Source organism: Solanum tuberosum, unplaced genomic scaffold (genome assembly GCF_000226075.1).
Source record: "Solanum tuberosum cultivar DM 1-3 516 R44 unplaced genomic scaffold, SolTub_3.0 scf00128, whole genome shotgun sequence".
Lineage (NCBI taxonomy): Eukaryota > Viridiplantae > Streptophyta > Magnoliopsida > Solanales > Solanaceae > Solanum > Solanum tuberosum.
Window position 1 is genome coordinate 1,092,532 of NW_006239053.1, and position 27,412 is coordinate 1,119,943.

At 35.5% G+C, this 27,412-nt stretch overlaps 4 protein-coding genes and 1 long non-coding RNA gene across 6 annotated transcripts; 3 read left to right on the forward strand and 2 right to left on the reverse strand.

Annotated features, from left to right (window-relative positions):
- The first annotated feature begins 406 nt into the window (after positions 1-406).
- On the forward strand, positions 407-4,038 carry LOC102592691 (ran-binding protein 1 homolog a-like). The gene is made up of 4 exons (XM_006350786.1): positions 407-638; positions 737-888; positions 1,006-1,131; positions 3,439-4,038. Exons 1-4 carry the CDS (start codon positions 484-486, stop codon positions 3,669-3,671), a joined length of 666 nt encoding a protein of 221 aa, XP_006350848.1. The 5' UTR covers positions 407-483; the 3' UTR covers positions 3,672-4,038.
- A 1,010-nt stretch (positions 4,039-5,048) lies between these two features.
- On the forward strand, positions 5,049-7,983 carry LOC102593029 (pyruvate decarboxylase 2). The gene is made up of 5 exons (XM_006350787.1): positions 5,049-5,519; positions 5,902-6,065; positions 6,608-7,454; positions 7,522-7,710; positions 7,800-7,983. The coding sequence occupies exons 1-5, from the start codon at positions 5,049-5,051 to the stop codon at positions 7,968-7,970; spliced, it is 1,842 nt and encodes a 613-aa protein (XP_006350849.1). The 3' UTR covers positions 7,971-7,983.
- A 620-nt stretch (positions 7,984-8,603) lies between these two features.
- Positions 8,604-9,249, reverse strand: LOC102593363 (uncharacterized). Its single transcript, XR_367554.1, has 2 exons — positions 9,093-9,249; positions 8,604-8,883 (listed from the first exon to the last, which is right to left on the reverse strand). It is a non-coding gene; the product is annotated as an uncharacterized lncRNA (long non-coding RNA).
- A 936-nt stretch (positions 9,250-10,185) lies between these two features.
- Positions 10,186-23,746, forward strand: LOC102577932 (6-phosphofructo-2-kinase/fructose-2,6-bisphosphatase). 2 transcript variants are annotated; one of them, XM_006350789.2, is made up of 23 exons: positions 10,186-10,525; positions 10,611-10,674; positions 10,845-11,140; positions 11,699-11,908; positions 12,477-12,683; positions 12,786-12,881; positions 13,043-13,141; positions 13,223-13,252; positions 13,843-13,896; positions 15,398-15,451; positions 15,527-15,604; positions 16,387-16,478; positions 16,565-16,622; positions 16,724-16,798; positions 18,171-18,218; positions 19,385-19,482; positions 19,618-19,693; positions 21,209-21,271; positions 21,368-21,459; positions 22,176-22,244; positions 22,353-22,416; positions 22,515-22,580; positions 23,533-23,746. In XM_006350789.2, the coding sequence occupies exons 1-23, from the start codon at positions 10,343-10,345 to the stop codon at positions 23,605-23,607; spliced, it is 2,247 nt and encodes a 748-aa protein (XP_006350851.1). In that variant the 5' UTR covers positions 10,186-10,342; the 3' UTR covers positions 23,608-23,746. The 2 variants fall into 2 exon arrangements, with proteins under 2 accessions (XP_006350851.1, XP_006350850.1); XM_006350788.2 differs by having other exon boundaries at positions 10,187-10,525; positions 12,474-12,683.
- A 1,136-nt stretch (positions 23,747-24,882) lies between these two features.
- Positions 24,883-25,374, reverse strand: LOC102589346 (RING-H2 finger protein ATL1-like). Its single transcript, XM_006350860.1, has 2 exons — positions 25,343-25,374; positions 24,883-25,207 (listed from the first exon to the last, which is right to left on the reverse strand). The coding sequence occupies exons 1-2, from the start codon at positions 25,372-25,374 to the stop codon at positions 24,883-24,885; spliced, it is 357 nt and encodes a 118-aa protein (XP_006350922.1).
- Between the last annotated feature and the right edge of the window lie 2,038 nt (positions 25,375-27,412).

Genomic DNA, 27,412 nt, shown 5'->3' on the forward strand with positions numbered 1-27,412 from the left:
TGTATCTTCATAAGTGAAATTCACGATTGAAACTAAACATATCGGGTTATATTTTCCTTTTTTTTCTTGAATTGAGACCTAGGTATTTTATTATTTTCTGTATTTATTTGTTTGGCTTATTCTTTAAGATGTAAAGTTGGACAAATCGAAATCTCTATTCTATTTTTATCCTCATAAATTAGTATCAATAAAAGAGGTAACATATAGTCAACTGTTTTCAATATTTTTGAAATTTTAATTTTCAAAAATTTATAAATTAAGATGAGAAATTGAGAATTTTATTACTACTAGTACTAAATAAGGGCTTAATGATCAAAAAGGTTAAAAAATAAAATAAAAAATCATGTGCGTAAGCATCACGCTTTCTTATAACTCTTATATAAACCTTTCTTCCCTCTTCAGGCGTCTCACTATCTTTTCTCTTTCTAACAAAAAATAAATAAAACCTCTGTTATAAGAAACACAGCAACCGTACGGTTAACAATGTCTAGCGCCGAGCCTAAACACGAGCACAGAGAAGAGGAAGAAGCCGCTGGAGCCGATGACGAAGATACCGGAGCTCACGTTGCGCCGATTGTCAGGCTCGAGGAAGTTGCCGTAACAACTGGCGAAGAGAACGAAGATGCTATCCTCGATTTGTAATTGATTTCTCTGATAATCGTGTTTATTTTTTTCGATCTGCTTCGATTTCTAGGAATGATGAATAACTTTAATACTTGTGAATTTGTCGTAACAGGAAAGCGAAGCTATATCGATTTGACAAAGAGGGAAATCAGTGGAAAGAGAGAGGTGCTGGTACTGTTAAGCTTTTAAAGCATAAGGAAACTGGAAAAGTTCGTCTTGTTATGCGTCAATCTAAGACTCTTAAGATCTGTGCCAATCATCTAGGTTTGTTTATAGTTCGATTCGTGACGTTTACTTGCATGATTAAAGTTTATTTTATTCAATTATGTGTTTCATTTGATTCGGGATCTGAGATTTGGACTCTGATTCGGTGCTATGCAGTTATTCCGACGATGACAGTTCAGGAACATGCTGGAAACGAAAAGTCCTGTGTGTGGCATGCCGCAGATTTTGCTGATGGTGAATTGAAGGATGAATTTTTCTGTATTAGATTTGCATCGTTAGAGAGTAAGAATTTCTGAATCTGCTGGTTCGGTTAATTTTTACTAGATTCTAGGGTCTTGTTTGATAGATGAAGCTTTCAATTAGCTAAAATCTGCAATTTCCTTTTGTCGTGATTGCCTTTGCCCCATAATTGCTAGTCATTATAATGGCTCCTTTTGTGCCTATGGTTATAACATTAGATTTTTGTTTGGAGAACATTTCATTCTCTACTGAATGCTGTAATGGGTGCACGTATTGTAGTTGTAGATTTCTGAAGTATTCAGATCAATTGAGTATAGAAGCTCACCAGTTAATTACTGTACTTTAGGTATGATTTGTAGTTTCTCATTTTCTTCTTGTTAGTCACCAACTCAAGCTTGTCTCTATGATTGGAAAACCTACACTAACATACACTTCTGTTGTGTGCATATGATTTATTTCGTTTTGATTGTTCATAAACTATCAGTCTAGTTGAAACTACCAGTTACTCCACTCTGGAAGATTGAATGTAGTGACAATCATAAGATTAGATCTTCAGGTCTGAGGTGTAAAATTCTGCAATTCATCTACTTGAGCGTAATTGGGATGCAAAGGTGTTCCAGTAGTTTTGGCGTATGAGGCTATGATTGTTGTTTGGATTGGGTGATGGATCAAGGCAAGATTATAGTACCACCAAATTATGTTTTGGGTAGTTTGTTGGTGTAATTTAGATAACCAAATGTCTCGATAGATTCTGAGTTGGGGTGTGTAGGGGAGGAGGTAGAAGTGTACTTAGATGGACAGGGAAATAGAATTTTGCAAGCTCTGCTCCTCTTCAAGCCTATATAAGTTGTCTATATTAGAACCAATGGCTTGATGTTTCAGATGTTGAAGTTTAATAGAGGTTATTTCATATCCGAGGTACCTATTCAGCTATTCTCAACATGAGATGTTAGTTATGGATTTAATGGTGTGTATTCCTTGAATATATATAAGCTAATAGCAAGAAAGAGTGATCAAGGAAGTTAAGATACCCTACGTAGTACATCCTTGCCTTTTGAAAATTGAAACAGTGGTTGAAGCATGAATAGAACTTGGAAGAGTAAAATCCCTATTAAGGTTGATTGCAGAAACTAGGGAATTGATGAGTCCCTAAATTCTTTTCCAATTCTAGACTTAAGTGCAGGCTCAAGATTATAGATGTACAAATTTTACTGCTCAACATTGTGCGCTATGAATAAAGATCATCTCACCTGTGACTCTGGTTGTCAACAGTCTGATCTCTTCCATGCCTTAGGCCCTCCTATATAGTAGATCCACGACTTTGCTGATGTGGGAAAAGCAAACCAAACCTTAAACTGATAGGTGACTTCTCTCTGCAAGGGAATAACATGTATATTATTTTTGTTTAGTGGCAACATACATATTATCTTATACCTTTCAATTATTTGGTTGTGTTTTTATTCTCATTATATTAAATTGGTAATACTATCATACGAGTAGTACCAATATTATACCTTACTAAGATTTAGGCCAGGTTGGGATTAGCTGAGAGGGGAGTGATGGGACAACTGTATGTAAGGTAGACCCCATGTTTCTGCCTTCTGCTATAGTTCCGAAATCCCCAAATTCCAGAAATAATGTCATTGCAGGCCTCACAGGTTTTGAATCTAAAACATTAGACTGCAAATCAGATGCACCGTTAGAAGGCAAAACCACAACCTCAGTCTACAGAAACCTATTAAAAATGCCCCCATTTATGATTCTCCAAACTGGAACTGCCAATGACCTAAGTGATTGATCTTTTATTATTAAGTTGTTGAGAACCTTTAGGTCATATCCTCTTGATTGAGGTCCGTGTAGTGTTGAGAGTGAACTGATCTTGGACTTCTCTCCAGAATCCTAGGTACTGGTAAAAGGAATCATGGTTAATACTGCTTGCTTGGTTACCTACTTGAGAGTGATTGCTCTTTAGGGACTTGAGGACTGGTGCTTTATAAATTATCAACTAGGACTCTTGGATTACAAGGCGTGGAATGAAACCTAGCCGGGTATGGAAGGTGATGTTTCAATTACCAGGTCCTTTAGGACTCCTAAACTGGATCTTCATTGCAGTTTTTACTCAACATATTGGAGTTAATTACAGTTTCAAGGGATTAGAAAATTTCCCATGATTGGAGATAAGTCAAACACTGGATGAGACTTGAGAGGGGCCCTGGAAGTGATTCTGAGGATGTTGTAGATTAGTAGTATGTATGATTATGTCCCTGATTCTTTTATGTTGCTGCCTGTTTTTTAATTTTTTTTCTCCTCAGCAAAAATGATGTCTTAGTGTAATGTTTTTATTCTTAGATTGCAAGACCTTCATGGAGACTTTCCAAGAGGTTGCTGAATCACAAACGAAGAAAGAGGAAAATGTGGATGCATCTAATGCTGCTGGCCTACTTGAGAAGTTGAGTGTCGAAGATAAGAAACCAGAGGAGAAGAGCGAGGAAAAAACTGAAGAAAAAGTTAAGGAAGATGACGTCAAAGAAGAGAAGCCTTCTGATAATGCAGAGAAAAAGGAAGAGGCTGCTTCAGCCTGAGAGATGTATGTCATGTACGCCAAATGTAGTTGGTGAGGTTTGTAGCACCTCCATTTTTGCCAACCAAATTTGGGTATAGTCTGGTCAAGTGCAAGGGGTGTTTACTTCTGGGTGTTGCTTTGGGGCGGGGTCGTCTGGGGTGGGGGGAGGTTGTTATTTGTTTGTCCATCTCTGAGGTGTTTCAACATCTTGGGGAAACTCACGTCAAGGTCGGGTCTTGTTCTTTGATTGAGGTATTGTGTTGGTCTATTGTACGTCTTGGTATTATATACCCAACTGTACGTTGCTTATGTAAGTCCTCTTTTTGAGGCTGTTCTTTCTCTTGGTTCCATATAATTCAATTCATTACTTATTTGGGGAAGTTGAATCCACTGGTAGGTTTGCTGATGTTTTTGTTTCTATGAATGCGACTTCTTATTTTTTAAATTTTAAAAAATGGCATGGTAAGAGAAACAGGCTCTGTTTTGGTCTCATCAGTTGAGTATCGCGAAGGAAATCACTCGGTTTGTATGATATATAGACACGAGATGCTGCTCACAGTACTGCACTGTGATCAGACTGCTGTCTGTTTTGGGTCTCTTGGAACTTTGATTTAAAGAGTTCTCTGGATATTTGGTTTACTTTCAATGTACATGTAAGAGTGGAGTTGTCTCAAACTGTGTAGTAGGTTCACTTGGTCACAAACTACTGAGCTCGTATGTGGAATCCTCAATGAAACAGCTCGTGAGCGGATAATGAAGCTTCCTCTTTTGATTTACGTAAAAAGAAAACAAGATATGTAGTAATTACTGAATACATATTTACCTTTCTGTGTAGCCATTCTTTGATTACAGGCAATGTTAATGAGCTGCATATAGTTATTGGTTTTATACAATTTATTTTCTTTATGACTTGTTACGCCTTTTAAGAATATCAGTAGTTAAACTGTTCATGGTTCGTCAAGAAAGCTACATTAACATTTTAAATATAACTCCTAGGCTTGAGTTCTACGTACAAGACAGATCGATGAAGGATATTTACTGTTTATGACCTAACTATAAAATTCTAATATGATTATATATTTGAAGTTGAACCTCTTCCTCTTACGTTATTTACCCACTAAAAATGTTAGACCAAAATGATACTTAAAAATAAAATTGTACAACAATTATATAGTAACCCCGATCATTAAGCCAAGACATTCGTTCTGTATTGGGTACCTCGAAATATTTGAAGCAAAAAAAACTGACCACCTCTCCAAGAAACCACTATCTTTCACTCAATTTTCCCTATCTTTTCGAATCTTAACAAATTGACTTCTTTTATTTTTACATACATGTATATATTTTTTCCTTATGTCTTTCATTTTCCCTGTATCAATTTCCTCAAAAACAAAATATGGACAATGCAAATGGCACCACTTCCTGTATCCAAAACTCACATTCTTCTTCCGTTATTGCGAGCCCTGACGCAACCTTAGGGCGCCATTTAGCCCGAAGGTTACTTGAAATTGGCGTTGAGGATGTTTTCTCAGTGCCTGGTGATTTCAACCTCACACTTCTTGATCACCTAATTGCTGAGCCAAGGCTTAAGAATGTTGGTTGTTGCAATGAGCTTAATGCTGGATATGCTGCTGACGGGTATGCGAGATCTCGAGGCGTTGGTGCGTGTGTTGTCACGTTCACTGTGGGTGGGCTTAGTGTGATTAATGCTATTGCTGGTGCTTATAGTGAGAATCTTCCTATTATCTGCATTGTTGGAGGTCCTAATACTAATGACTATGGAACTAATAGAATACTGCACCATACTATTGGATTGCCTGATTTCAGCCAAGAACTTAGGTGTTTTCAGACTGTTACATGTTATCAAGTAAGTTAAGTTCTAGTTTTGGATTCAGAATTTGAAGTTTACAGGTTACTATGTACTATGTTAAGATTGACAAGTAAAAGTGAAAATTTATTTTTGGAATACTAGACAAGTAAAAGTGAACGGAGAGAGAGAGTACTACTTTTTATGTAGTTCTTTAGATAAACAAACTTTATTTCTAAGAACTTGAGGATTCTATGTCCAAATTTACACTGAAAAGTAAGTACTTTGACCCTTATACACCGAACCATGTCAAACACGAAATAGAAGATGGTGCTTATATCCAAAGAAAAATTCTACTCCTATTTCTTTCCCCCATTAATACAATGCAAAAAGTTCCCTACATATCCAACTAATTGTATGTTTCTATGTTTGGTTGTGTTAGGCTGTGATAAATAACTTGGAGGATGCACTTGAACAAATTGATAGAGCAATTTCTACTGCTCTAATAGAAAGAAAGCCAGTATATATTAGTATCAGTTGCAATTTGCCAGCCACCCCTCATCCAACATTCAGCAGGGATCCCATTCCATTTTTTCTATCACCTAGGTATGTGCTACATTATCAATTATTCTTACATTTATAAAGAACTTGCATGACAGTGGCGGATATAAACTAGACGCAGCGAGTTCACATATCCATCGTGTCTAGCTCAGAGTATATATGTGTGAAAAAATGGCACATATCTAAAGAGCAGAACTCATTGACTCATAATTCTGGATCCGTCATTGTTGCATGAGAGCTATTTTTTAACTTACCTTTAGAACTTACAATGGCTGATCAAGACTTGACACATGAGTTTGACTATATATGTGTATGTGAAAAGAGACTGGCACATATATAAAGACGGTAATTTTCCCGTCGAAGGAGGTTCGGATGAACCCCTCAACCCTACCTACTTGGCCTACCTGGCTCCCCCCCTGATGGCGGATCAAGACCAGATGCAGTGGGTTCGCCTAAATATGCGTGTGTGAAAAGAAATTAGCACATATATAAAGAGAAGAACTTACTGACCTTAAATCTAATCTTGGATTCGCCACTGTTGTATGTGAAATGTTCTTTCAACTTACAATTAGAACTTATTGATACAGGCTAAGTAGCAAGAAGGGGTTGGAAGCTGCAGTGGATGCAGCAGTGGCCTTTCTAAGCAAGGCAGTAAAACCAGTCATGATTGGAGGGCCAAAGCTAAGAGTAGCTAAAGCTTGTGATGCTTTTGCTGAACTTGCTGATTCTTCTGGTTATGCCATGGCAATGATGCCATCAGCAAAAGGGCTAGTAGCAGAACAACACCCTCACTTCATTGGCACTTACTGGGGTGCGGTAGGCACATCCTATTGCGCGGAAATCGTTGAATCAGCTGATGCTTACTTGTTTGCTGGTCCGGTTTTTAATGATTACAGCTCTGTTGGGTACTCACTTTTGATCAAGAGAGAAAAGGCGTTAATCGTGCAGCCTGATAGAGTTGTAATTGGAAATGGACCAGCATTTGGTTGTGTCCTAATGAAAGATTTCCTATCTGAACTAGCAAAGAAAGTAAAGAAAAACGAAACTGCTTATGATAACTATCGTCGGATCTTTGTTCCTGAAGGAACTCCTCCAAAGCCGGAGCCTAACGAACCTCTAAGAGTCAATGTTCTGTTCCAACATGTACAGAAGATGCTTTCAGCTGATACAGCTGTGATTGCTGAGACAGGGGATTCTTGGTTCAATTGCCAGAAGCTTAAGTTACCAGAAGGATGTGGGTATGTGACTAATAAAAGCTTAACAGCCTGGTATCCATTTTATTTTGAGTCATTAGACGTAAAAAGTTCGTGTTGCAGGTATCAATTCCAGATGCAATATGGCTCCATTGGTTGGTCTGTTGGTGCTACTTTGGGCTACGCACAATCTGTACCCAAAAAACGTGTCATATCTTTCATCGGTGATGGAAGTTTTCAGGTAAGAAAATGACTTCCGTCATACCAGACACAATTATTTGTTTGGAGAACTAAATTTTGGATACCAGGTTACTGCACAAGACGTGTCAACAATGATTCGTTGTGACCAAAAACCTATCATTTTCTTGATTAATAATGGTGGTTACACCATTGAGGTTGAAATCCACGATGGGCCTTATAATGTGATCAAGAACTGGAACTACACTGGTTTGGTGGATGCACTTCACAATGGTGAAGGCAATTGCTGGACCCAAAAGGTAAGTGTTACTTACTCTACATAGAAATGTTCATCCATACTTCCAACAAAAAAACGTTGTTTTCAAATTGTTTTATAACTGGATTGTAGGTAAGGACGGAAGAGGAGCTGACAGAAGCAATCGCAACTGCAACTGGAGAGAAGAAAGATTGCTTATGTTTCATTGAAGTTATTGTTCACAGGGATGATACTAGCAAAGAATTACTTGAATGGGGATCTAGAGTCTGTTCTGCCAATGGACGTCCACCAAACCCTCAATGAGTCTGCTAGATTAGTTTTTATTTCCAGCACTTCTTTCTACTTTTTCGATAACACCCGAGCCGTATTAGAATTCTTTGTTTAAACTCTCAGTAATCAGAATTAATTACCATTTAATAAAATGGATTTTTGGACTATTACCTGTCTCCATCTATTACAGTTTCACCCAGCTGATTTAACAATTCCCCTTCAATATCAGACGGTTTTGGAAATTGAAGGTTCAATGTTAGGAGTCAGCTTCTATGAATTCCCACTGACTAAACGATTCACTAGTTAATGAAGGCAAAAATTTAGCATTTCAAACTGTTAAACCTCTCTGATATGTATATAGCTAGATAACTAGCAGACTACCGTATGAGAAAAGACTCATTGCTCAAAAAATGAACTGGGATAAGAAAGTATGACCAAAAACAATGCATTACTTTTCAAGTTTAACAATCTGTCTTGTGTTCAACTTCACTGAAAGCTAAAAGCTAAACACAAGTGAATATCTATTTCAGTATGCAGCAAAACACTGTTAATCCTTCAAATACAGAAGACAAAACAGTCGTAGTTCACTCTGTTTGGGACATTGTCGCATCTTCACAATATTAGCAGGCCAATAAGCCATTTGGTAAAAGAAAAAACGGATCGAGATGAATCAGTAATTAAGGAGTAAATATCATAAACTTGAGCCAAAAATGGCTCCCAGAGTTTCAATACACCTCAGAAACAGAAATACATTAGGTTTAGGTGCCATTAGCACAATGTAACTACTGAAATTTAACTGCAAACACAGAAAATAAGACAAAAACGCAATAACCTAGAGGGACGGAGATATGTCAAAAGCTAAGAACTGCAAAGTACAATTCTACTTAGATCTCTGCCTCATCTTTCGGCGCTTCCTCTTCAATCTCCTCATACGCTTCTTCTTCCACTGAAATGAAAAAAAATGCGCAGTGAGCACCATCACATATTAATCGCAATAAAAAAAGTAGCACATGTAAAGCTTCAACAATGGAGCATGATTCACAAATCGGTAGTGATAGGAGTATTATTCTGTATCAATCGACTTAAAATTCTAGATCCGTCTGCATAAAACTACAATCTAAAAAAGGAAAAAACGAGACGAAGACGTCTACGTACCTTGGCTCTCATGGTGAATCAGCTACGACGGAAGGGAGTCTATTTACTGCCTGGCCGGAGTGAACTTACCGATGAAGAAGAGAAGCTGCACGATGAGAACGGAAGTGAGGACTGGTGGAATATAAAAGGAAACCCTAAGAGTGGATATGACTAATGGGCTTTGGGGCAAATCATCCGAGAAATGGGCCCAGTCTCTGTAGGATTTGCACCAAGTAACCAAAATATATGCCTTATGTTTAATTTTTCAAGTATTTATTTTTTAGACATCCAATTTATGTTTGTATTCCTACATGAATTCATTAATTTTCTTAAAATAAAAAACATATAGGAGTAGTTAAAATTACATTTTATGAAAATACTATAAATGTTCATAATATATATTTTAATACATTTGTATTTGATCAAATGCAAGTTTATTTGATCTCATACATGATAACAAAGAAAAAAGATTGTTCGATCATTAAATTATGGAGTAATTCTTTTATATAAAAATACGAATCAGAGTAATGGAAAAAGTATCAAAATGTGCTGCATGGATTGTCAAGAATGAAATGATATAAGTTAGTAGTTAATTAAATTTACTACCTATAGCTAAAACCGACATCTCCAAGAAAGAGAAACATCACATAAATTAAAAAACCTACTTTCTACTAGTCTCCAACCTAATTTTCATGCCTTATTGAAATATATATTATTGTTTGTTCAATTTTTTATAGTATATAATATTAACAAATTAATACACAAAAATCTTCATCCCGTCAATCACGTTTTAACAAACAAATAAAGAGTAATATTTTCATAAAAACATATAATAGATGAAAATATTCATAAATTTTCTTTGATTTGAATTGCATCAAAACTGGAGTTGCAAATTATCAATCTGCAACTCCAATTGATTCATGATAAATATATATGATTAATCGTCACTCAAAGGTATAATCCAAATCCTATATAGAATTCAACTTTCATTTTCCATTATTATAGTCTTAACCTAAAAATTAAATATTTTTCCCCCAAATTTTATTCTTATCAAAACAGGAAAAATTTAACCAACCATTTCAATTTTTGTTCTTTTTCTCAGTTTTCCACATCTTGCAATCTCCGTCTCTCTTTAAACCTATCGTCCTATCCACAACTGACGACTACTTTAATTACATAATTTTTATTATTATTATATTCAGTTAGCATAAGCCTACAGGAATACTTTTTTCTTTTTTTTGTTTGGAGAGAAATTGTAGCTTCAAGCAAAAATGGGTACTGGTTCATCGAAGAACACAGACAGTAGCTCGCATGGCAGCGAAGATAGAGAAGATCATGGAGGAGGACAGCTTTACGTTTCTCTCAAAATGGAGAATTATAAGCTTAAAGGAGAACTCATTCCTCATGTTTATGGTTCCGTTCCATTAATTGGCTCATGGGATTCATCTAAAGCTGTAATTTCATCACTCTCACCTTTTTCAGTTTTTCCTTTTGATTTTTGTGATTAATAACTAATGCAGTTTTGTTTTTCATTATCAGCTTCCGATGGAACGGGAATCAACTTCTATGTGGGAACTGAGTTTCGTTGTTCCTCCTAATCACGGTTAGTTTACTATTGTGATTTTGTTAAATTTGTGGTTAATTCATGGAATGAAAATCTATGGTAATTTCATTTGCGGATTTGCGGAATGGAGTTATAGGAGGATTAGTATAGTTGACCCGAACTAAATAGGGATTGGGAAGTAGTTGATTGATTGATTTTTATTTGTATAGAGACATTGGACTTTAAGTTCCTTTTGAAGCCAAAGTACAATCATGAGCCTTGTATAGTGGAGGAAGGCCCAAACCGTGTACTTATTGCTGGAACGTTGCAAGGGGATGGGCGTTCAGCCTCGTTTAAGCTGGAAAATGAAGAGATTATTGAATATAGAGTGTTTGTTAAAGCAGACAGAGTTTCACCATTTGACCTTGCGGCTAGTTGGAGAGCCTTTCAGGAAAATCGCAGGCTTTCTACTGTTCGAGGAGTACCAGATGTTAGCATAAATTCGACACCAGCAATGGGTGCAGAGGTAAGATGTTGCTATTGTTTGACTGCTAGTTGTAAATGCTGCTTTGTAACCATGGTGCTAGATGCCTGTGATTACTGTCTTACTATCGTGTTAGATGATCTCTCCATGTGAATGAGTGTTTGTTTAACATGCTGGAGCTCAGAAGCCTTGTGCTCACATTTGGTGCAAATGTAGAAACTATACTATTACAGGTTATTGCATCAACAGATATTGTACATTTAAATTTAAAGGGAGATAATTTGCTCTTCTTTAGGAGTAAAATGAGGTTGCAGATTTTGATATTGAAGATGTTTTAATTTGAATAAAGATGTTTAGCCTATGCCTTTTGTTACTATATGTGTAATTTTGAGGAAACTATTGACTTTCATGTTTCTTATCAGTGCTCCTAGTTTTTCTGCTTCCGTCTATTGGTCAAATTATTCTTGTGTTTAGCTTCTTCAGATGTCTGTGGATGAATATTGCTTACCAGGGTTGTTTCTATAGATTTTGGCAGTTGGTTATGTTTTTCATATATGCCTTAATTATATTAATTATATTTTAAATATTTTTTCTCGACAGCATGGCTCTTCGGCTAGTCTAGAGCTTGATCTTGAACATTATGTTGTCCCTGCTCCAGCAACATCTGCACCGGTTTATGCTGCTAACTTGACAGAAACTCCTAGGTCTCTAACACGTAAAGGGGTATTTTCTGGGACAGATGGCACTATCATTCCAAGGCCTTCCTCAAAAGATGGTCACACTTCAAATGATCGGTCTGCTACAATAAAGGTTCTTGTGGTGCCTTTTGACTTGAGGTCTAGTTTGACTATAGGACTTGAGATTTTGTCTATCTTTATCCCATTCTTATCAAAACAAAACAAACCCCCAAAGTGCGCTTGAGATTCAGAGTTATACTAATTCTCTGACTATTTTTTTTGGGATAAGTGTTTCACTGTAATGCATTCCCATAATTTAAGAGAAATAGGCATTAGCATTTTTGTAATACATGATAATGATCATCATTTTACTCAGTAAAATGAAAAAGCTATTCAACCCTGGTACTTATATTATATACTAATCTTTTTCATCCTCCAGCTAAAAATCTTGTATAGTAAGCATCTTTGACACTCATATAACCAATCATAGAGGCTATTTAAATTTTTATCCCATATTATGCACAGAAGGTTTTACATTCGCTGGAAACATGCATGTTATGTGACTAGTGTTCTCCCTACTTAATTTACCAACCTTATGCTTTTATTCATTCTACATGTATTACCATTTTCTTTCAAATTGTACCTCATTGGTTAAGAGCCACAGTTGATTCACATTATGCCGTCTTTTTATCATCCAGCAGATGGAAGTAATTGTCCCGGATCCAACTAGAGTCCCCTCAGGGTCTGGTACGGTTGAATCCAAGTCCATGGGTGCGTTCTCGTCTTTGCAAAAGCAAGATAGTTACAGGGGAATCCTTGTAGATAGGGGTGTGGGATCTCCAAGACTAGTAAAATCACCCAGTACAACCAGTTTTACTCTTGATCTCAAGCCTGATTCAGATGCCAAGGTGTGTAGAAATCTAATGTTTCTGTTGTGATGAATATTGTAATAAAATATCTGTTGTATCTTGGTTTATGCATCTGATGTATCATTCTTTTAAATTGTTTAGAATGTGATGCCAGCTGCTGCAGGAGCAGTTGCAGCTGGAGCTGTAGCTGATCAGATGCTTGGGCCAAAGGAAGACATGCATCTAGCAATCGTTCTGGTATTTTTTCTTTTATGATGAAGAACTGATAAGCATGTTAGTTTTGGTGTAAGCTTGTCAACTTTGATGCTGATGTTGTGCTCTCGGATTGGATTTCCTATGTTCTTGGAATAGTATCTTATGCAATGAATGATCTTAGGATTTGCTTATGCTTCTTGCAGGTTGGCTTGCCAGCTCGTGGCAAAACTTTTACTGCCGCTAAGCTTACTAGGTATCTTCGATGGTTAGGTCATGACACCAAGCACTTCAATGTTGGGAAGGTAAATTGTAGCACTTGTTTCTTCAATGTCTTCCTAAATTTGCAAACGTAAGGAAACTAACCAATCTTTTTTCTGTGACAGTACCGCCGACTCAAGCACGGAAGTAATCAGGTAGTTTAAATTCCTGAATTGAACTATTTTTCTAAATATCTGCAGTCAAATAGAACTGCCATCTCACGTATAAAAAAACAGAAAAAAAGAACTGTTATCTTTCTTGTATAGAAAACTATGTTAAACTGAGAATTCACTTGCCAAGACATCATTTAAGGTTCATTATCTGGTGGCCTTTTGGTTTAGGTGGTATGATTTTATTTTGTAGATGACATCTAAAACATTTGACACTTTGGGTTGTCCATTTCAGCAAAGTACTACTACCACTTCTTTCATACTGGTATTACAATAAGTAATTGTATCAAAGATCTAAAAGCGGCTTCAATCCTTTGTGTTCTGAAGAGACAAAGTTAATAGTCCGTGGACATCTTTTATATAGAAAGCATACACCATGAAATGGAGAAAATGATAAAAATTACAAAAATGGTCCTTTATCTTTGGTAGTAGGTTCAAAGTAGTTCCTTAAGTATCAACTGTAACATAAAAAATTACACTACTTATTGGAGCTTCTCCTCCTAGGAGCTGTAAGTTCGTATTAATTGAAATACAATCTGTGGAACTTCATTTTCTTGTGTATCTTGTTGACGCAGACTGCTGATTTCTTCCGAGGTGACAATCCAGAAGGCTTGGAGGCTCGCAATGAGGTAAACTCTGTCAGAATAGGTATTGTGTATTGTCTGTTTGCTAGAAGCCTGAAATCATCTTAATTAGATTGAACATGAGGCAAGGTTCGGGCGGGTATACTGAATGCTATGCCTGTAACGACTCACCATAGTGCTCCTTCCCTCGCCCTTCCCCCTTATATGTCTTGCCCTTCCCCCTCCCTGCCCCATTTTGGCCTCCATCCTCCATACATAGGATTTTGACACCGCCTGTTGTTATAACTCAGCTAGTACACATGTTTGGATTGGAGGCTGTGGGGTTCAGCAAGGCTTTACTTCCATCCCAAACTGATAATTACTTCACATTATTTTCTAAACAGTGTCATTCTATCATGAGTTTGTGTGTATAGTTGTAATTATTATGTACATACATTAGTTAGCAGTGTCGGATGACCTCACTTGAAGCAATGGGGAATTTTAGAGGAAAGAGGCAAGACCAGGAAGGTCAGAGGGTGATCATTAAGAAGGGCAGTACATTCCGCTGTTGAAATGGAGATGTAGGCTCCACGTAATGTAGTCAGAGGAGGTCTTTGTCTTCCCTTTCCTTGTCTATTTGTCAACATATATTGAAACGGGGGTTAAGTATCAGTTTGAGATTGGGAAAGAGAGGGATGGGTGAAGATTGAGAGGTTCAGTCATAACCTGTAGCAATAACGACTTTTTCCCCTTTGTGTTTTGTCTTCTGTACGGAAATTACGCTTCTCCTATTTTCTCTCTATTATTAGTTCTATTTCCCGAAAAGAACCATTATGTGTGTCAGGGTTTGTTTTGGAGAGGTAAGGGTGTGAAACCTAAGTTCTGGTGGCTCACTTGAATCAAAACCCCAGAAGAATTACCATTACTTGCATAAAAATTATGGAACACCTATCCCTGACCCCCACAATGCAAGGAAAAAAAATCCCATCGCTGGCCTGTTCCACATTTAGATCTATATTCTCTATTCGATTATGGGCAGTTCCTTCATTGCTCTGCCTTAACATCCCTAATCTTAGTAGCCCCTCCTGGCCTCCCAGAGAAAAGAACATATGGATAGGGCTTCTGTCATATCACATGCATGGGAATTTTGCAATTTGTATCAATATTCTCCATTGCCAATTCAGCACCCATTAATTGGACATTTGACCATTCACTTTTAGAAAAATTGATTAATATTATATCTAGTTTGTAAGAGTGTTGTAGAAAAGAACATGTTGCTTTCTCATCTTGCTGTAGAAGTTACTTTCTAGGATTTTGGGGTTTAGATATGGATGGCCATAGGCCCATTTATTGACAGTATGACTGGTAATTTTTAAAGAAATTTCTATTGTTGTTATTCTTGTAGCCATGGTAGGAGTTTATTATTGCATTATCCCTAGGGCTAATGGGTATAAAACTTTGAGTTGTAGTGCATCATCAATATCTCTTGTAGTTACATTGGACTTAATTTATTCGTTGAATTGACTTTCTTCTTTTCACATAGTTTTAATACATCACATGCTACTAGGTAGCTGCCCTTGCAATGGAAGACATGATCGCTTGGATGCAAGAGGGTGGTCAGGTAAGTCTTCTGTAATTTTTATGGAACAATACCTGTTTCTGAGTTTTCGATAACTATAACCATTACTGAATGCAGGTAGGAATTTTCGATGCCACAAATAGCTCAAGGAAAAGAAGGAATATGCTTATGCAGATGGCTGAGGGAAAATGCAAGGTGAATTCTTATTGATGGACATCTAGTGTTAGTATGTTACTGCTCTTAGTTTACTTCAATGGAATTGTAAGATTTTTTTCCCAAGGCTTTGGTCTAGTGGTAAGAGCGAGCGCTGTATAGGTTACACACACGTCATAGATAAAAACCTGATATTTAAGCGGAGAAGGATTGAAGGGCAGACACACAACCTGTTGAATTTTGAACCACGACCCTCGAAGATTTCTCGGTTATCACAAAATAAAAGAACTGTAAGATGTGTTTAATTCTCATCTATGTAAGTGCAATTGCAGGATTTGAGTAAGTTCTTTAACAATAGTTAATATTTACAAATAGCGGTTTCATCTAATACTATACCTTATATTGTTTCCATGAGTTGGGTGCGGGAGTCGAGATAACATCGAAGTCCTTATAGCGATTAAGTCAACGTGCCCTTATTACTTTTTTTGGAGTGGCGGTTGCATGACACTGCGTTTGTTAGTTGAAACAAAGTCACTCCAACTTGTGTTTCTAGTTTCTTAGCACTTCAAAAATTGCAGCATCACCCACTTATGTATCTCAGTGCTTTAATGTGTCTAAGTAGTTTCTTTTAACAGATTAGTCCTTTCTTTCTTTTTTAATTCATTCTTTATGTTTATGTACTACTGGTTGTAGACAAGCCAAAAGAGAAGTGTACATTTTATGATGATACTTGTTGGTGGATTTTGTGGATCCATATGCAGAAGCCTAAGTTGTTTATCTGCTCTTAGTTCTCATTCTTGAATTCTGTGATGCTTTGCATGCAGATAATTTTCTTGGAAACCCTCTGTAATGATCCTAAACTAATTGAAAGAAACATACGCCTCAAAGTTCAACAAAGTCCAGACTATGCTGAAGAGTATGATGATTTGCTGTATCTTTTGGTGTTTCTCATATTAGTTAGAAAAGAACTTACATAGTTGGCATTGTTAATTTGTTATACAGGCCAGATTTTGAAGCTGGATACAGGGACTTCAAGAATCGCCTTGATAATTATGAAAAAGTAATATTATTTATCATAGTTATTATGGTTGTTTTTGTCATATTTATTTATGAATGCTTAACATCATATTATGTAATGTTTGTCATTTTCTTTTCTCCAAGGTTTATGAGCCAGTAGAGGAAGGTTCTTATATTAAAATGATTGATATGGTCAGTGGTCATGGAGGACAAATACAAGTAAGTGACCTTGTTTTGATTTGTTTCATGTGTTGTTTATTTGAGGACACTTCAAAAGGTCGATGTAAGCATTGGTAGCAACTAGCAAATATTGCATTTTATGTCCAAGGAATTAGTTCCAAGGTGGACTTTATTTAAACTTCTTGATTTCTTCATGATGATTTTGTGTTATTCCACCGACAGTGAGCTACCTATGAGGCTTGGCTCAAGTGGTAGGGTGTGCCTCTGAAGGTTTTTTAGGTCTTTGGTTTCATACTTTTAACTAGGGTTACTTCTTTCCCCTCATCGGGCTAACTTAGTGCTTAGCGGTTTGACTTTCAATAGCCTTGTACCTCTAACTCTTCCTATAAGTTGGTTTGTAACCTCAAAATACCCTATTAGCTCAGTCTTTTGAAGGAATATGAAGTTATATTTCTTCTGACTTCTTTAAGATTTCATCGCATTTAACTTCAGTGAGAGCTATATATCTTTTGGCGGTCTGGAGATGGGTAAACAGTTTGATAGTGAAGGACTCTGTATAAAATTGGTTTATATGCTTTTTACAGGCTGACATAAACTTTTCAGTACCAATTTCATTTTCATATGGGTCGAATTTTAGGAGTTGGAGAAAAGATGTAATCTATGGTGCAGACGATGTTTAGATTGGCTTCAGTAAGAATTCGAAAGCTATTGACAGTGGATTGTTCAGTTAATTAAAGAGGAAAGAGAGGTGGGAGCAATCAGAACAGGCTACAGGACCTTCTCTTTCTTTCTTAATATGCCTATGCAGCAGTGTTCAAATTTGTCAATCTTTTAGGCTGGCCTTGTTTGAGTTACTAGTTGGTAGCATCTCCAGTTAAGTATGAAGTGAGGCTTGTATAAGTTTATTAATGACTGATTCGCAAAATTGATGGAAGTTTGTGCCACTGTCAAGATTCTTCTAGTGTTATCCTAATTACTCGTGTAAGATCAAGAGATGTGTTAGTGTAATGCCAGAGACATCCATGCACTTGTATAATAAATTACTCCCTCTGTTCACTTTTACTTGTCCACTATTTCAGAAATAGTTTTTCATTTTTACTTGTCATTTTTAACTTATCATTTTCCAAGACCTAATACTAAACATCAATTAATAGGGGTAGTGTGGCAACATAGTCATCTCAATCATTGTTTTTTTAGTGAGAGTGGCAAGTCCAAATGTGACAAGTAAAAGTGAATGGAGGAGTACTTTCTTCAAAATTTTATAGGCGGCTAGACTTGGCTACAACCATAGACTAAGTTTCTGTGCAATTCAATTCAGATTTCCAAGGGAGGAACGGATCCTACCAGATTAGTCTCTTGAAATTATTTATTCAGCTTCAGATTCTTCAATTAATTAGTTCTATTTGTGCAGGTAAATAATATTAGTGGCTATCTTCCTGGGAGGATTGTCTTCTTCTTGGTAAGTTACTGCTCATCCTACTAAGTGGTCTCTTTTCTTTCCAATAGACTACTGTGTCTTTGAGGCATCTCCTGAATTATATTGAATAATGTAGCTAGATATGAAGGAATTGCTTCTATTTCTCGTAATGCCCGACTCCATGAAATAGATACAAATGAAAAACAGAAGTAGCAAAGACTGGAATAAACTCACATCCACAGATGGTTACTATTAAGCAGTGTTATCAAAAGCAAAAAATGCAAAAAAACTTACGGTTTGTTAGGGCTTTAAGTGCAAAGATGAAAGAAAGCGTGACCGTTAATGAATGAAGACGCAAAGGGAGAAAAAAGTACAAATATATAATTCTCAAAAAAAAAAGTACAAATATATTTGTTTAGTCCAAGACTAATAATTATAAGCATTAATGCCAAATATATGAATAAAGAAATTGAATTTTTTTTTAACAATAAAATGAAATATCAATTATTTAGTGTTGCCTCTTCAGAAGAGGCTCATTGTCAAGGGAAAGCATGCCTTAGAACCTTGATGACGATATTGAAGCACACATTAAGCAAGGCAAAGCGCTCAATACGTTTTGAGCCTCGCTTCAGGGCTTAAGCGCGCCTTTGATGACACTGCTATTAAGAAAATGAACTTTGGGCCTAAAAGTTATCTCATGAGGTGAAAATTTCTCAAGACCATATAAGGAGACAACAATCCGTTCTCTCAACCAATGTGTAAGTTTTAACAGTTACCACCTTAGTGTAGTCTTGTCTGTTCTTAGGGTTTCAAGGAAAAGAGAGATTGAAAATCAGAGTTTGGGAGCAGAGTTAGTATTCTTGCTACTGGATGATATGACTACTGGTACACACTGGTAAATGGAAGAATTCCATGCTGTACAGAACAGGTCCTCTTACTGGTGTTCCCTTTATCATTTGAATGTATAACAAAGACCTGGCACATTCTTGTGATGGTGCTTCTCATTTTGCAGAAGAGTGATTTTCACATTTGTCATGGCCCTCCACTTATCCCAGAAAAGTAAGGAAAGAAAGAGAACTGGTCAAACACACTAGCATTCATTGCAAGATGGCAATTTGCCTGATCTAGACATTTTATTGTTTATTTTGCTCCTCTCATTTGCTCTTAAATTTTGTTGGAAGTGCCCATCAGATTGATATGGTATGCAGGTCAATACACATCTCACACCCCGTCCAATTTTGCTAACAAGGCATGGAGAGAGTTTGTACAATGTTAGAGGCAGAATTGGTGGTGACACTGCGATAAGGTTTGTATCCTCTAAACACCTTGAAGATGATATATATATGTGAACATTTTATAATCCATCTAATACTGTCCAAGACAACATTTTTTTGAACATCGATGGAGCTTCAAATTTTTGACTGACAAATTTCTTTAACAGTGAAACTGGGGAGCTCTATGCAAAGAAGCTTGCCAATTTTGTTGAAAAACGACTGAAAAATGAAAAGGCCGCTTCTGTAAGTTCTACCTACTGATGCTTCAATTGTATAATTTTTTTTTTTCCCTTTTCTTTTCCAACTTCCACTAGTGCTTTTATTGAAATAGATACGAATGGGAACTGACCTACAGCATCTGATTGAGCTATCACTGGGTGAGTTGGGGAGGGCTGGGAGAAAGATTGGGCTTAAAGCAATAGTGGAAAAACATTCTTTTATTATGTTACTGTCAACATATCAAGAAAATCTAGTTCTTCAATTTTAATGACTAATCTAGTTCATCATTTTGAAACCTGTTCTGAATCACTTTGTGTTCTCTGGCTTAAGAAGAAAGCTTCCTTAATCGTTGATGAAAGCACTTCCTTTTTCCTGATAACTACATCTCAATAAATAAATAAGTTAATAAAAGAAAAAGAACTGAAGTTCCCTGCTTTGGATAGTAATCTGTGCCAGGAGCAGGGACCTTTGATCTTTCCCCCAAGGCGAGCAAGCATTTTCTATTTTCTTTTTTCTTTTTTGGCCTGATATTTTCAACTGGAAAATTAGCTCTCTAGAAGAAGCATGATCACAGCTTTCTCTGATATTCGTAACTTCCTATGTCAGATGTAATTTTGAAGTAAAAGGATCTAAATGCAGTACTTATACTTACTATCATTTCTTACACAAACTCGAAGTAGGATTAATGGTTGCTAAAAATCACAAAGCAAAAGTGCATGAACCATTAGCAGCCAACTTTTTCAGCTTATACGGGATGCACCACTTCCAGAATTTAAAAAATTAGTATCAGCCCGTAACTAAGCTACTCCTATTTAGTAGGACAGATGTCAAACTTTTATACTGATCTTAAGATTTAAGGAATCCCTATATGGAAAATGTGGTTCCCTAGCAGCTTAATACACCTGTTTGCACAAAAAGATCCACGTTCTCCTCAAAAAGGAAATCAAGAAATAATAAATAAATTCAGGTACTGTTCACTTTTTGTGGGGGTTGAGAGGAGGTGATTTAAAAGAATTGGATTTGTGGTCTTGCAGCTGATCTTTGGGAATGTGCGATGTGATAATATCTCAAATTTCTTGCTTTTGAAGAATTAAAAGCTTACTTTTTTTCAAGAACATAATGCACATGAAGAAAAAAATCAGCATAATCATGCATATAAAGAGTACTTCTTAAAAAAAGTATGAGCATATAAAGAGTGTCTCTAGGAGTTATTAAGCTCAAAAGTTTCTATTTTTCTTATATTTCTCCTTGAAAAGGGCCCTGTTTAAGTACCTTGATGGTTTGTTAGGCTTTCAGTACGTATTGCTGACTCTGCACAGATCATTAACAGTTGAAGATAGCTGGTAGTGCTTACTCTGCACAACTTATTCTATATATGCTAGAAAAAAGTTGTATAAAATGCTCTATTATATGATATGCTCTGATGAGATTGTAAGTGACCTATGCTCATCATTTATTTGATGATGAGCCTTTTGTGAATACACAGTTACCTTTATCTCAAAAAAAATAAAATGCTCTATTATATATTCTGTGACTTAGATATGGACCAGCACATTGCAAAGAACAATTTTGACAGCTAGTCCAATTGCTGGGTTTCCCAAGGTTAGCTTGTTGAACCATCGTGTGTTTGTTTGTTTTAAATCATGTCTTTAACTCTCCTGAAGTAAGGTTCTTCCTTTTCCCTCACTCCCTCTTCAGATACAATGGCGAGCCCTTGATGAAATAAATGCTGGTGTATGTGATGGGATGACTTATGAAGAAATAAAGAAAAATATGCCCGAAGAATATGAGTATGCTATAACTCTTCTTTACCTTTCGCAATGCAAGCTTATCCATTTGTTTGTGACCTAGTAGGATTTTATCCAAGTAGAATTTCTGTGGTGTTTATAGGAACAGTCAGCAAACTATGAACACATACTGAAGGGAAGATATGCCTCATCAGCTACAGAAAAGTGATTACTAAGACAGAGAATTGACCACAGAGTCTGTTTGGTGTCTAATTAACGAGCTTAATTTGATTAGTTGCCCCAGTGGCATAGTTCTTTCTTTTTTCAGTATCTATCTGTAAGTCAGTTACCAGATAAAAAATCTGAGAAGATCTATAGGCATTTATTCTAGCTGATAAGGATCTGAATCAACGGGTGTTGAAAATCAACTGGATTGAACTGCTTTGAAATGTAGTTAGAGTTGGAAAAGGTCTTCCGTGATGGCAAGACCATCACCTTTCCTAGTTTGGGAATTCGTTGAACAACTGATGAAAGACTCATATATGGAGTAAAGACATCTCCTTGGAAATCATAGGGTTTTTCTGCTTCATTATGTTCTAACTGGCTGTGTGATTTACTCTTTCTCTTCGCATGTTTTCATAGTAGTGTGTTGCTTCCTTGTGAGAAGAAATGAATCCACCATTCTCCTGTAGTGAATACACTATTGAACAACACTGTATTCTTTTAAAAAAAATATTAATTGGTATGTCAAATTGCTTGTTACTTATTTATACATACAGGTCACGCAAAAAGGACAAGCTGAGGTATAGATACCCTAGAGGCGAATCTTATCTTGATGTCATACAAAGGTTTGTTATTTAACCCTTTAAATTGAAAGGTTTGGTACTTTCAATACATTAAATTTAGAATCCTTCATTTTTCTCATTTTGTTCTAATTAACATTCAACATGTTGCAGGTTGGAGCCGGTGATTATCGAGCTTGAAAGACAAAGAGCACCAGTGGTGGTGGTATCTCACCAGGTTGGTAAATGTTGCTGAAGCATTAAAATATCTCGCTTTTCCATGCCAATAAAGCACGTGCATGACTTCAAATTGTCTCTTTCTAAAATTTTTTGTAGGCCGTATTGAGGGCTTTGTATGCTTATTTTGCTGATAGGCCTTTGAGTGAAATTCCACACATAGAGGTAATTACTTGATCTTGCGTGTGAAGACTTTGAAGAGGATCATTATATTATATTCCACAATGAATGGGGATACATATCTATTTGTGCTAATTTGGTAGTTAAAGCATAGTGAACATATCTTCTAGACATGAAAATGATATTTATCTTCTTTGGGCAAGCTGCGGAGTTACTTTTCCTTTCTTTCATTCCATCTGTCTTGCTTGAATTAGTTAATTAAGTTGCTGAAAGAAACGAAGTTCATTAAGGCTCCTCTATGACACCCTGGTTTAAATAAGGGTAGATAAGGCACTGACATGATTCTAAAAAAAGAGGTTGAGCATACAACTTTCATTATTGGTGTTATCTTTTGGGTTGTTTGGTATGAAGAAAAATATTTCTAGGAAAATGTTTTCTAAAAAATAAATCATTTCCTGGCAACAGAATACCAATGAAAAATGTATTTCATTAAAGAGGGAGAAAACAAACTTTCCTCGCTTATGTATAACTCTGATGGTTCATTTGGAATAGTTTTAAAATTTTAGAGAGTGTTGGATAGTGAGACAGTTTCTTCTGGAAAATGATTTCCGGAAAATACATTTTCTGGGAAATATTTCCGTTCATACCAAAAACATCCATTACTCATCATTTAATCAGGAAAATGGCCTTGAAGTTGGAAGTGTCTGCTGATCATTTATAGGCTTAATGCATAACAGTCCCTTAAACTTGTGAGTAAATTTCATTTAAACACTGGAACTACAGCTTGTTCAATGAAATTTACAAAAGTTCAAGACTATTGATATATTAAAGCCATACATATGCATTCTAATGGCTGGAAGACGAGGCAAAGTTTTGTAGTGGCTATAGCCGTATAGGTGATGGTTTCTGCATTTATGCTTTGTGCAATTTTATGTGGTGAACTTTGAACAAGTCGAAAGATCCATTTATTGTACCCTTGTCCTTGTTAAACTTGCAGATGCCACTTCACACAATCATAGAGATACAAATGGGGGTTACAGGAGTACAGGAGAAGAGATACAAACTGATGTAGGTCATTGCAACTTGACTTTCTAATACGTATATGCAGCAATTCTCTCATTCAAATTGTAGCAACTGATACCCAAAAAATTGTATATCGACGAGTGTTTGACATCAAAGTGTATCAATTTGAAGGCTTCATCTTCTTCTTATTCTGCATTCTCCGATCCCTTCTTCTCTCTTTTTTTAAGTCTCTTAATTTCTTTGTGATTTCGCGAAGGATTCATACTATTGTCGTTTTGAAGATGATAAATTTAAGGGAAAAGGATTGAAAATACACCTCAACTTTGGTTTATTGTTTGACTTTACCCTCGCCATTAAAATGAAGTTAATTTTACCCCTCCCGTTATTAATTTCACCAAATTTACCCCTCATTAAACGGAATCCCCCAAATTGATCCAAATTACCCGAATTTAAAAAAAAAAACCCTATTTCCTATTTTTAACCCAATGCCGTGCCCCATTTAGAATAACCCGGTTAACCCTATTTTACCCATTTACCCATTCTCTCTTTGAATAGATAATCTCCTTTTTCTCCCAAATTTTCCATATAACCCAAATAGAGAATGGGTAAATGGGTAAAGGAAATTTGGGAGAATGGGTAAAATAGGGTTAATCGGGTTATTCTAAATGGGGTGGGGCATTGGGTTAAAAATAGGAAATAGGGTTTTTTTTTTAAATCGGGTAATTTTGGTTAATTTGGGTCAATTTTGGGGATTTCGTTTAATGAGGGGTAAATTTGGTGAAATTAATAACGGAAGGGGTAAAATTAACTTCATTTTAACGGCGAGGGTAAAGTCAAACAATAAACCAAAGTTGAGGGATATTTTTAATCCTTTTCCCTAAATTTAAATATCTACTTCGCCCTTCTCCAAATTCACATAGACATTTAAAGTGTCATAAGTAGCAAGATTAAATTTATTTTCAACTTTGCCTATAATCCTACTATTGAATCTTGAAGTTATCTATGTTTCTTACTTCTTAATTAGCCAAAAGAAAAAAACTGATTTATGTTTTATGTTCAATGCATTGACAGTTTGACACTATAAAGAATTTGTTAACTATCAGGTTAAGTTGACCTATAATAACGCGCAACTCTATATATCAATCATAATATAATAATCTAGAGATCTAATATAGTGACAACTTGCTATACTCAGTTAACTAGCACTAATATCAAATCAATAAGAGGATTCTACAAGTTGGGATAGTACAACTCGTAAAATTACAAAAGAAATAAAATACACTCCATTTGATGGTCAATACTTTTTCATTCTTGATGGAAGCAATCATGCAACGACTTCTGAACTTGTAATAGATGAGTTGAGATGAAGAGAAGCTCGGCATAAAGGACAATTTGAGTGACCAATTAGCCATTTATCAATACATTGAGCATGATATACATGTTCACAGTAAGGCAATAACTTAACCATTTCATCAGCTCCAAATAATCCCAAACAAATTGGGCACTCATCACTTCTTTGAACACTATCTAACTTACATATTGTCTCACCAAATAAGAAAACAGGCAGCTTTTGAATAGTTTCTTCATCAAGTCCCTTGTTGATTTGTACCAAAACTGCATTTGCATCTGGTGGTGAGCTCAATATTTCACTAGAAAAGAGGTTAAATTTACAATCAAAATAGAAGAAAAAGAAGGCAACAAGTAATACTAAGATGAAGAAAAAAATAATTGAAAGGCCATGGTTTTGGAAATGTGAGGTTATTAATTTGAGGTCACTGAAGTACCAGTTTGAAGTTTGAGTATCTTGTAAAGACATGACCAGTTGATCAATAACGAGCAACTCAAATAATGGAAGTGGGAAAAAAGTAGAGACAATTCTGCTGCCTAGCTACTTATTAATACTCTCTTCCTCTGTCTCAATTTATGTGTCTTAGTTTGACTGAGCACAAAGTTTTAGAAATAAATGAAGATTTTTTTAATCTCGTGATCTTAAATTAAAGATGTGTGTAGTCTTTTAAATCTTGTTGTAGTACTATTAAACTTGTCACGTAGAATGTTAGAATTGAAAAACTTACTAAATATAAAAATGACATATTTGTAGGCAAATCAAAAAGAAAAGTAAGACATTTAGATTGAGACGGAAGGAATACTGTTGACAGATGGAGAAAAAATATAACTACAAACGCGAATTTCAAATGGACAGCTCCATCAGAATGTCATTAGAAATATGGCATATCCGAGGAGAAATCCGTTCTATGTTAAATTCATTAAAATTTAGATGAATTTGAGATTCTAAATTCATAATGGTTAGAAGCTAAAGTTTAAACCAAGTAAATTTAACTCCTAAATTTGTCTATATTATGCCATTATATTACTATTATATATGGATCAAACCGTTTGTAGTCTTTTTAACTTCTATATTGTAACAATAAAAACGAATATTATCAAATTGCTTACTAAAAGAAATGTATAAGTAATTCTCAGCAGACAGCAGTAGGTGAAATTAATAATCTGAAAATTAAGACAGATAATCTTTTATATTTAAATTATTTTAAATCACATAGTAGCAATAAATCCAACAGCCAACTCCCTCTCTTTGTTTAGGAAAAAAAAAGAAGAAGAGTAATTAAACTCACTCTCTTTGAGTTGGTTTACTGCATTGTCAACTGTTTCATTTATTTTCAGTAGCAGCAATAAGGCCCATTGCCCATACACCATGGATTCAAATAATAAAAAATAAATAAGTATCACAATTTTTTATTTTTTTAAAAAGTGGTCAGGATTGAAAATTGAGGAAGTAAATGCTAAAATCATTATTAATATGGATAAATAGAACCTCATAAAATGGACAATGGAACAGATTTCTTAGTTTTCTTACCCAACTTAAAGATATAGAATAATTATAAGTAAATTTTGTAAAAAATGAAATTTCATTGTAAAACATGTTTGAAGGTCTCCCAAACAAAGAAATAGTGAAAATTGGAATCATTGTAATTTTTAATTTGCACAAAATGAATCTTTACATGGCGATCTAAAAAGTTCATAAATAATATGACAAGTATGGGCCAAACCTTATGGTCCTCTATTTTAAAAGGGAAACTTATATAAATATACACATTCAAAAAATATTTACCATTTATAGCAATAACATTTTTTTCTCATTTGATCAGTTTTAATACATTTATAATACAATTTTAATACATATTACAAAGAACAATTTATTATTCACATATAATACAAGTTTTATTGATGGATCACATATTTTATACACTTATAATACACTGTGTCAATTTTTTACCAATCAAGCATAATATATTTTAAAAAAACAATTATAATACATATATATTGCATACCTAATTCACTTTTGTTACATAGCAATTTTAACATAGTATTGCTAAAAATGGTACTAATAAATAAAAAGTATTGTTAAAATCAGTAATTATTTATTAAAAAAATACCCTTCCAAGTAATTTTTCCTCAAAATATGGGTCGTTCAAAGTCTTGGACTCGGCCCAATAGATAACAGAGCCCATTAGTGGTACTTAATAATGAAACCTGGTAAGTAGAAAGTCCCACATCGAAGCGCATACGAAGAACAGAGAGGCTAGAAGGAATATATAAAGCGCTCCTTCATTTCTGTTATACTCACGCAGCCACGCAATGAACACATAGCGAACTATTCTTTCGCCTTTTACTAAAGAATACCGTGTGTGCGTTGCAAATAGTGGCATACGCCAATTTTTGGAGGGATTCTCTCTACTGAGGATCCCAACAATTCTAGTTATAATCTTTTTTCAGTGAATTTGGGTAATTTCCTGCACATAATATAACCCTAACCCTAAGAAGTTTAAAAA

Bases quoted from the DNA above. Each gene is read 5' to 3' on its own strand.
- LOC102577932 (XM_006350788.2), top strand. From the start codon at position 10,343: ATGGGTACTGGTTCATCGAAGAACACAGACAGTAGCTCGCATGGCAGC. The intron at 10,526-10,610 runs GTAATTTCATCA...TTTCATTATCAG, and splicing joins CATGGGATTCATCTAAAGCT to CTTCCGATGGAACGGGAATC. The intron at 22,245-22,352 runs GTTTGTTATTTA...AACATGTTGCAG, and splicing joins TATCTTGATGTCATACAAAG to GTTGGAGCCGGTGATTATCG.
- LOC102592691 (XM_006350786.1), top strand. From the start codon at position 484: ATGTCTAGCGCCGAGCCTAAACACGAGCACAGAGAAGAGGAAGAAGCC. The intron at 639-736 runs GTAATTGATTTC...TTGTCGTAACAG, and splicing joins GAAGATGCTATCCTCGATTT to GAAAGCGAAGCTATATCGAT. The intron at 889-1,005 runs GTTTGTTTATAG...GGTGCTATGCAG, and splicing joins GATCTGTGCCAATCATCTAG to TTATTCCGACGATGACAGTT.
- LOC102589346 (XM_006350860.1), bottom strand. From the start codon at position 25,374: ATGTCTTTACAAGATACTCAAACTTCAAACTG. The intron at 25,208-25,342 runs GTACTTCAGTGA...CCTCTTTTCTAG, and splicing joins GATACTCAAACTTCAAACTG to TGAAATATTGAGCTCACCAC.
- LOC102593029 (XM_006350787.1), top strand. From the start codon at position 5,049: ATGGACAATGCAAATGGCACCACTTCCTGTATCCAAAACTCACATTCT. The intron at 5,520-5,901 runs GTAAGTTAAGTT...TGGTTGTGTTAG, and splicing joins AGACTGTTACATGTTATCAA to GCTGTGATAAATAACTTGGA. The intron at 7,711-7,799 runs GTAAGTGTTACT...ACTGGATTGTAG, and splicing joins GCAATTGCTGGACCCAAAAG to GTAAGGACGGAAGAGGAGCT.